Source organism: Mytilus edulis, chromosome 4 (genome assembly GCF_963676685.1).
Source record: "Mytilus edulis chromosome 4, xbMytEdul2.2, whole genome shotgun sequence".
NCBI classification, from domain to species: Eukaryota; Metazoa; Mollusca; class Bivalvia; order Mytilida; family Mytilidae; genus Mytilus; species Mytilus edulis.
Window position 1 is genome coordinate 67,598,405 of NC_092347.1, and position 10,798 is coordinate 67,609,202.

Here is a 10,798-nt window from a genome sequence, read left to right on the forward strand (position 1 = left end):
AATAAACTAAAATTTAACTGAAGACCAACTTTTGTGTGTTGAAGAAAACCAGAGATTTATAAATTTTAGTGACTGAAAGTAATTCATGTAATTTGTTAGATTATTTATCTATTTTGCATATGTCTTGAGATAAATTATTATTTATTCAAAATGGTACAATTTGAATATTTAACAAATACTGCACAAAGAGAATTTTAATGAGTAAAATTACAACGGACATAATTATGTACATGTACCTTTATAAATTGTTTAATGAACAAACTGCAGGAAGATTTTTAAAACTCTGTCATAAATATATATATAGATTTTAACACTGCATCGAGTGTAATACGATATTTATCCACTAGAGTATCATCGTGTCATATGTTTTCGTTAGTCCAAATAATTCTGACTATACAGGGATCTCCATGGCCTGTTTAACGATGGCGCCCCGTCAAATGACTTGCACCATCGTTCAAATGTCTTGCGCCATCGTCAAATGACTTGCGCCATCGTTCAAAACTGTGATCGTTTTTACAGCCTGACGCCATTTTTTTAGCAATTATAATCAAATGCATGTAATCATGAATTGCATAATCTTCAGGCTTTCTTTATATATAGTATAATCCAATTCTAACGCCTGAGGGATATCCGGAATTAAGATCGCTAATCACTTGTACCTGAGCTTGTACAGGTAGATCAACAAAGCAGACAGGAGAATATTATCTGAAGATAGACGATTCATTTGTTGAATTATTTAATTAAGTTTTCGCAAATGCTTATGATAATTCAGATTAAATAAATAAATTAATAGTCCAGTTACAAAGTTTAACAAGTAGAACACATGCTTTTATTTTGACTTACGCAATCAGCATCCCCCTTTTTAAGAAGTAAAAAGAAGACGTAAAACAGTAATTATTATTTCATCACAAATAACTCGAGTACAGCTGTATTGAAACGATAATATAGAATTACTTTAAAAGTTAAACATGTTAAAAAGTAAAAACTTTTAATATTTCCTGTAAATAAATATCGTATCGTAATTCCGACTTCATTTCGTAGTTTACAATCAAATTGATACATCCGCGTTTCCGGTTTCTATTCAGACTCGAAAGATGCATGTTGCATATATCATCGATTTGCTAGATAAAGTCATTAAAAACCTTTTCATTTGACAATGTTCGCTTTACAAATCTTTTAACCTTTTACATAACCCGTACGACTCGTTTTGTCGTTGCTGCAAACCAGCCATATTGGTAATGGGTTCATGAATTCTGAATTTGACAATGTCCGTGAAAAATAAGCTGCACATGAATTTTAACCCCCATTACAATTACCAAAAATAGCAAGAAAACTACATTGGGACCTTCGTGATAGCTATTGGTCATTCTCGACTAAGGGAAAGAGAGGCCTAGGGGGCATGAGGGCTTGGCCTTTGAAGGGTTACAAACGGCAATTATTGAAAATATATATACTTTTATATACATGTAGTATTTATAATGAAAATTCAAATAAATGTAATTTGAATAAGCAATGAATTAGCATGTTCACCTATCCTTATGTGGAGGGATGAAATACTTTCGATCGCGCTACACTGTACGACGTAGATACGATTTATGATGGTGAAAGTTCCTCCACCGTTCAATTTTCATCCATAGAGATCCCTGCTATAATAGCCTTTCAAGACGTCATAATTATTTGGACTAATGTTTTCGTACGTCATATGTTTTTGTATCATCCATATGTCATTGGTTTTGATTGCTCACGCGTATATTGTGGTGGGTTTTTCGGTTTCTATATCTGGAACAACAACAACACGAAAACTTTTCAAATTTAAAACATTTTCAAAGTCGCTTAAAAAGAAGCTAGAACAAATTTAATAAATCTGACCAGATTAGCCATTTTTATTTAATGTCATAAATATGCATCACTAAAATAGTTGTTGAGAAAAATTCTGAAGAGTTACATACAGTAAAGATATGTTGTTTGTCTGTTAGACACCGGATCTTCAAGACATGTGACTGTCATGTGTGAATTTTTTTGGTTTTTATTACAAACCAGTGAGCGAGTTAAAATAATCAGGGTTCTTATGTAAAATGGTTGTTCAATCTCCATTCCTTCAATATTCTATTGACTATTCTTTTTATACATCCTTAATACATAAAGATTGCATTTTAAATTATAAAAAGTAAGGTCTTTTGTAAAACTTTATCAGTCATTCAGTTCGGATCTGAAAAAACATCACAATGTTAAAATTTCAGCACATGAAACATCAACCAAATAGTACTGCAAGGAATTAAAATCTCTTTTTATGATTCAATCAATTACAAGAACCAAGACTTTAGAAAAAACTCATTTCCGGATTTTATAGTAATTTCCTGTCCGTGTATTGATCCAATTTTTACTTTATACGAAATCATATGACACTGTTTTTTGACATACGAAAAATCACACAATAATCAGAAACAGTAAAAAATCATAGTGAGCCTTGACAAAAAAATCTAAATACATAAAAACATTCAACAGAACATGCTTTTAACATGTAGGTACACATGTGAATAAAACTCAACAGTGAAAACTGTAAGCAGTGAAAATTGTATTTGTACGAAAACTCATCACATGAGGATAAAACTTGAGGCTCGCTGAGCGGTTTAAATATTTAGAATTTAACTGTTGAGAGTGGATAAATATTTTATTACAGAAGATTTGGTGGTGGAATCTGTTTCTCTAATGATTTTCAAACAATACGCAGGCAAACTTATTCCTTCCTTTCTAATGATCTGCAAAAAGATTTGTTCTTTCTATGTAAAGTCATCAGGCATGGTCGCCTTTTTTCATGCTGTCACAATAGGAAATTCAGAGGAAAGCAAGAAAATTTCACGTCATAATCAATTTTAACCAATGAAGAACTAAAATCAAACAAACCACACATTGATTAATTTTTTTATACAATGGCTGCAGAAAGGGATAAATTGACAAAGAATTAGAGAAAATGTCTTATCACTATCACCTTTATCATAATCATGCGACAAATGCAGAGTCAACTAATCAAATGAACCACAGCAATAGCCAATACTTTACACAGAGGGTTGAAGGTGATAGTGAGAACAATGAACTAAAAACAAATATGATATACTGCAAAGTTACGCAACAAATGACAATGAATTACAGGCTCCATATATGTTGTAGCTGGTTTATACAAGTTTGCTGACACCAAACCCTCCCCCTAACCTGGAACAGTGGTGTAACAGTACATAATAAAATCAATCTATAAAAATCAGTTAAAAATGGCCTAACTCATGAGATAGATACAAACACAAACACAGACTGGACGTTGTAGGGTATTTATACATTCCCACAATTCTCACAACAAAAAAGACATAAAGTACCGGTACAGATCTCTGAGTACTGCCAGTTTCTGACTGAGCTAGTTCAAAGCCTGTAGCTATATATAGGATATTTGAGCATTTATACTTTAATTTTGTCTTTCTTAGCATCATTCCTTTTGTTAATCAGATACTAATTTGTGTGATATTGTATGATTCTTTACTATACGTATAAGGAAAAAACATAAAACCCAAAAATAGTTTTTTCATGATGATGTGATACTTCTGTAGAGCAAAATCAACTTTTCTACCATTAATGGCCTTTTGGGATTTTAATACCCTCATTGAGGAGAATCTTTGCCAACCTGTTTACCATGTTAAACCACCTTTTTATGGTACCTATCTATGGTGGTAGTTTTAAAGAGACTTAAAAAGATTTTAGAAAGAATGCAATTATTGTTTCAATGTTTTCCCAATGCATTAAATCACTAATCATGATGTGGCTGTGTTGGCTACTTAATCTTCATATTACACTTAAATATACTTTAAACACTTCTGAGGCACAATTAAACTGTGAAAAACTTGGGTCATACCTCAACTGCAGCTTTTTCAATTTTGCAGGTTAATTTGATTTGGTTTAATAATAAACCTAGAGAAATGCATAGTTTCTAGTGAAAAAAAAATTTTGTTTGGTTTCTTAAACTGTATTTGTTGTATTGCAAGTTACATTTATGAAAATGATTTCTTTAAAAAATCCTTTTACCATTTTAGATTATCAATGGATGTAAATGTGATGCCAGTAGATGATTTCAACCCTCCTGACATATGTGGTGATGAAAGATGTCGAGACTATTTCATGGAGTTTGTGTATTGTTTCATTATTCCAGGGGGAATAGTGTTGTTACTGACTATGATAATTACAGTTTCTATTCTATGTACCTGTTGTAAAAGGTAAGATTATTTAAATCATTGTTAGTTTGATACCTTCAAGTACCTGAAAGGTTAAAGCACATTAGATAATAAGAGTCAAATATAAAAATAATGCAATCAAAATACAGGACCTCATACATATAAAAGTAATTTTGTTAATATGTGGGATCTGACAATAGTTTTGACTTTATAAGTTCATTACATTCTTGGTCAAAATTGAATTCCAAAATTAATCAGTTTTCATCAAAATAGCATACACTTTATATCAGGTTTGAATAGACAGGATACAGATTAATGTCCTATCAATGAATTGCTTCCCTTTGACAAAACATTTAGAATTAAAAATAAAGTTGATAAAATGAACTATTTTTTAAATTAACAGCTTATCTTTGATAACAACCTGAACAAATAGAATAACTGCAGAAAAAATACAGTGAACAAACAAATTTATGACACATTTTACCACAATTTAGGATTATGGAGTTATCTCCCATGTTGAATATTATTTTCATTTATTAGAAAGAAAAATTGTCTCCCTTATTTCACATCTTTGAAAATATATTTAAACTAAGTAAATGATTATTATATAAAGATGATAAATCATGCCTAAAATAGCTACAAAATTCATACTAAAAATTCTGTATGATGGATGTGTGTCAAACTCTATACTTGGTTTCATATAAAAAAAACTGAAAACAGTAAATAAACAAATTTATCAATAATAATGCAGATATGGTGAAGTTTCTTCTAATTTGAGAAATACTAAGCGAAATGGAAAAAATTTAAACTGTAGAAGTCAGACATATCCAATCAATCAAAAACATTTAATTATCTCCCTTGTTCACTGCTTAACATTGACATTTTTCACATCAATTGATAAAAACCTCTCAATAATTTTTGAATTGACAGAATTAGAATTACCCATAAATCAAATCATATGCTAAAAGACAGGCTGACATAACACTTAGGCATATAATATGTGTACATTTTCACCATTTAACCATAATCATATATATTTTTTTCTTTTTTAGGAAAGAAAAGCCAGTGGAAGAGTAAGTTTAAAGTGAAATATTTAGTTATTAGATTGCAATACATTTTACATTTGGATAAAGGAAGGGTTACAAGTTCTCTTCAGTTTATATGTAGCAACAGACACAGTACTAGCAACAATATACATGACATGTAATACAAAATTTAAAAAAGAAGATGTGGTATGATTTGCCAAGGAGAAAACTCTGCACAAGAGACCAAAATGACACAGAAATTAACAACTATAGGTCACTTTACCGCCTTCAACAATGAGAAAAGCCCATACCACATAGTCACCTATAAAAGACTCGGAAATAACAATGTAAAACAATTCAAACAAGAAAACTAATGGCCTAATTTATGAACGAAAAACAAATGTGTAACACATTAACAAACGAATCTATTCAATTGTATATAAAAAAAATATTGAAGATCATGGATGTGTACTTCCACTGTAGAAATATGACAAATACAATTAATTGGTTTGGATTTTTTTCAAAGCAAGTAAACTGTTCTTTCGGAATATTAGGTTTTTATATATAAATAAAAGATTTCAGTTCATTTTCTTCTGTTTTGCCATTTCATACATGTCATAGGAAAATATGAATCTAAAAAGTAAAATGAAGATGGAAATGAAATAGGAAAAATATTATAATGTTTATCATGTTTATACTATTATCATTGATAAGGTATGAAATGGAATGTTACAATACAATAAGGAGAGCTTCTCAGAGTCTTAGAGATCTGTCACACAAGAGAGATACATTGTTAGAACCAAGGAGTGGATCTCTGAGCTTACCTAGAAATGGATCCAGCGGCAGATCACGAAGAACATGTTACTCTGCTCCTAATACACTACAAAGGTATCTGATTTGCAATAAATGGTTTGGAGTCAAATTTAAAGACACCATTAAATAAGGTTGATATTTTTTTTGCAAATGTTGAAAAAAATCTACCATTAACATGATCATAATGATAAAGCATCTTAGTTTTTTTAATGATTCAAAATATTTAAAGTTAAATTAGGATATGGTGCAATCCTTGTATTTTAACACATCTCCGTGACACAAAATTTAGATTGGTTTTCCTGAAAAGATGTACTGGTATACAATGAGATGTAGCATATACCTCAATAACACAGCAACATTACAACATTGTCTAAATCTAAACCAGTTCAAAGTGAATTCAGAGTATATTGTCTGATCCGATAAAATCCGAGAAACCCGAAAAAAATGTAAATAAACAAGATGGCTGAAAATAAATCGTAAAATATATTTCTTTCGCCTAATTCTTATGCCAATGATGAATTTTAATCGCCAGCGAAAACACTGAACATAAAAAAGCCAAAGCACAGTTTATTTTTAACACTAAAATGGACTGTTAATCATCAATGTACAATGGGTCAAATTTTGATTATTTTTTTGTTTTATTCAGAGTTGTGTAAATATACAAAATGTAGTTGACTAATTTATATTTTTTCAGAGACAGACGTCGGCATCAAAGAGAAGAAACACATAGTTTGTCACCACCCAGTTATCAAAATCCACCAGCTTATTCTTATGTGTCAGACTTATTTGGGTAAGTATTAAACTAGCTATTAAAATCCACCAGCTTATTCATATGTTTCAGACTTATTTGGGTAAGTATTAAACTAGCTATTAAAATCCACCAGCTTATTCTTATGTGTCACTTATTTGGGTTAGTATTAAACTAGCTATTAAAATCCACCAGCTTATTCTTATGTGTCAGACTTATTTGGGTTAGTATTAAACTAGCTATTAAAACCCACCAGCTTATTCATATGTGTCAGACTTATTTGGGTAAGTCTTAAACTAGCTATTAAAATCCACCAGCTTATTCATATGTGTCAGACTTATTTGGGTAAGTATTAAACTAGCTATTAAAATCCACCAGCTTATTCTTATGTGTCAGACTTATTTGGGTAAGTCTTAAACTAGCTATTAAAATCCACCAGCTTATTCTTATGTGTCAGACTTATTTGGGTAAGTATTAAACTAGCTATTAAAATCCACCAGCTTATTCTTATGTGTCAGACTTATTTGGGTAAGTATTAAACTAGCTATTAAAATCCACCAGCTTATTCATATGTGTCAGACTTATTTGGGTAAGTATTAAACTAGCTATTAAAATCCACCAGCTTATTCTTATGTGTCAGACTTATTTGGGTAAGTATTAAACTAGCTATTAAAATCCACCAGCTTATTTTTAAGTGACTTCTCTTCTCTGCTATCAAAATCCATCAGGTTACTCATAGTTATCTAATTTATCTGGGTGAGTCACCACTTACCACCAAAATCCATAAACCTATTCATATGTGTCTGACATATCTTGGTAAGTCACCACTCAGCTACCAAAATCCTCAAACTTATTCATAAGTCATATTTCTTCATAGTTTCATTTTAAAATGTCATTTAAGGATGTACTAAGGTGAAATTAAAAAAACAAAATGATATTGTAGCTAGAACAGCATTAGTAAGGGAACAAAGTAAGCTAAAATATTGAAAGGTTATGGAGCTACTTTATGAGGTACTTTATTTTTTAATAACATGATAATGGCGTGAAAAAGCTTACTTGAACTTTTAACTTATATTTGGGTTGATATTACAATTAGAATTTTACTAGAATATTTTACTTCATTGTTTAATTATTGTAACTGAATGTAACATTTTGATGAAGGGGAGATGAACAATTTCAATAGACTTTTTTGTGTATCAGTGGATTTAATGAATTAGTTCTATTAAAACATTTTTCAAAATTATATATTAAGAAAGAAAAAATTATTGTACTACCCATAACATTGTGCTTCATAAATATTTATTTAGTCCTGCACATAAAAAAAGATAAAACTCAAGTCTAAGATACTATCTTTATTCAGATTTTATTCTTGTATAGAGCAAACATGAAGTGTTTATAGAAAATGTTACTATGGTTATATTTTAAAGTCCTTATAACAATATATCATATCAGGTGATATATCTTAATTGACAAGCTGGTTAAAATACAATTCAGGCATTGCCTATCATATGTTTCTGTTAAACCTTAGCATTGGATCAGTATCGAGATAAATTTATTTAAAAATTTGATGCTTTGTTTATCAGGCTTCATTGGTTTAACATGTCATCAAATACATGTTCATTGTTCTTGATAACATATTTCTTATATGAAAGATGAATGTGCTGTATGTAAAAACACTTTATATTTTATTTACAGATCAGAATCTAACGAATTAAACCAGCCAAGTATGCCAACACATTACAAATATGACTTGTAACTACAATGTTTTGAATTCAAGTTAGGAGTTGGGATTATTAGAATGTTACATATCTATACACTGGCAGCCTTATGTAACACAAGACCTTCAGGAATTTGAGTGTTATCTTTTCATATGATTTTAATAATGCCATCAGATAAGATCTTTAATAAATGGCATATATTGCATATATTGCAACTAAATTCTAAACAATATTCTGATAAAGGCTAATTTTTGGTCTGACAGTTGTATAACAATATGATTTTTGAAGACTTAAATATTTTTTCATCAGAGAATAAAACGAAATAATATTCTGTAAGTGTTTCAGAATTAAACACAATTGTGGAATGAGAGGCATTATTTTTGACCCCAAACACCCATTAAATAAAACTTTCATTTTACTTCTAATTCTTTCAAAATAATAAGGAAAATGCTACCACCCACAATTTATTGATTTGAGTGAAACCCTTCCCTCCCACAAGATCAATTTTGGAACAGCCCAAATAAGGGTCTTCTTTGAAGGAGTCACAATATATATATATTAAATTCTTTTGTTATATTTATCAACCAGTACAGTTCCAAATTTATAGTTACCAGCTAGTGTGCTAGAATTTAAAAGTGTAGCTCCTTTACAACAGGTTCTTATACAGGACATGTTTAGCCACAAATAGTCAAAGCAAAACTTCACATTTATAAGAATTTCTAGTAATGTCAACATACTTATTCATATTGCAAATTTGCATTTTAAGTTGTCAAACTATTTTAATTAATCTATTTCAAACAAGGATATCCAAAATACAGGCAGATTCATCATTAAAATATATTTTGAAGTGATTTATGACAGGACATTGAAGTATAAAAAGAGGAGACAAAAGATACCAAAGGGACATAAGTCAAAAAATACCAAAGGGACATAAGTCAAAAAATACCAAAGGGACATAAGTCAAAAAATAAGCTAACAATGCCATGGCTGAAAAGAAAAAGTCCAAAAGACAATAACAGTTAAGATTTAAATTAATTAACCATCAACTTGTCATGGAATAGAGCTTGACTGTCCCTCTATCTGGTATCTTTCATGGAATAGAAGTTCCTTTATAATATAAGTTCTTTATTGGAAAAATATTTTTGAATATTGTCCCCCCTGGAAGATATGTAACTGCATTCATTTTTGAAGAAAAAAAAGGATATAGATATTTGCTCTAACCCCTATCTAGATTACTCTTGTCGTCCATCTGTTTATACTTATATTTCCATATTATTGGTATATTTTTATCAAAAAAGATGTTCATGTTCAGTCGCGGATCCAGAACTTTTCCTAAGGGGAGGCCCGCTGACTGACCTAAGGGGGGACTGATCCAGTCATGCTTCAATGATTCCCTATATAATCAACCAAATTTTTCCCACGAAAGGGGGAGCCCAGGCCCCCCCCCCTCCTGGATCCGCCTATGATGTTTTATTGTAGAATCTTTATATTCAAGTTATAATACTCCGTCCTTAATATATGTGCCAAAATACTACATTTTAGTTAGTTGTGTTAGTATATTCATTAAACATATCAAATTCATAATTCTTATATATCTACAAAAAAACATGTATTTATGTGCATATTTAATGTGATTTAATGTGAAATTAAAACCAACCATAGTATGTTTGTCTTTATATTTTACACAATTATTTATTTGAACTTTGCATTTGAGTTTTGTCCAGTCTTGCCAGTTTGTAGAGATATATCAGTGTATTTGATATTGTACCTAGTATTTGAGTTTATTTAAAAATTAACATGTATTTTATAACATATAGTTGTTTTTTCTTCTTTTTTTTTTAAGATCATTTGTTTAAATATTTCAGTGCATTTATACTAATATATTTTACAAGAATTAATTGGCTTGAAATTTGAACAAAAACAAATAACAGGCTATTATTTGAACTTGGAATTATTTTCAATTATGGAATTTGCATAATTTCTTGTGTTTAAAATTTTTAATAAATTTCCATGTTTATTTGGTATCATAATCTTTTGAGCGGTTAATAACACTTTCCATACAATGTATTTTGGTTAGATAGTGTTGTGCGCGGCACAGTACATTCTATTGAAAATATACTATATTCTTTGTAATAGAAAGTGTTGTGCGCAGCACAGAACATTTCAGTACAGTATAAACATGGAATTTATTAAAAATTTCAATAACAAGAAATCAAGCAAATTCCATATTTAAAAATAATTCCAAGTTCAAATAATAGCCTGTTAAATAGAGATTTCTTT

General features: G+C 30.0%; 1 protein-coding gene across 2 annotated transcripts; it reads left to right on the top strand.

The window, feature by feature from the left end:
• The first annotated feature begins 3 nt into the window (after positions 1-3).
• Positions 4-10,435, top strand: LOC139520295 (uncharacterized). 2 transcript variants are annotated; one of them, XM_071312810.1, is made up of 6 exons: positions 4-87; positions 4,077-4,256; positions 5,267-5,287; positions 5,954-6,127; positions 6,747-6,842; positions 8,496-10,435. In XM_071312810.1, the coding sequence occupies exons 2-6, from the start codon at positions 4,084-4,086 to the stop codon at positions 8,554-8,556; spliced, it is 525 nt and encodes a 174-aa protein (XP_071168911.1). In that variant the 5' UTR covers positions 4-87; positions 4,077-4,083; the 3' UTR covers positions 8,557-10,435. The 2 variants fall into 2 exon arrangements, with proteins under 2 accessions (XP_071168911.1, XP_071168912.1); XM_071312811.1 differs by having other exon boundaries at positions 7-78.
• Positions 10,436-10,798: the final 363 nt, after the last annotated feature.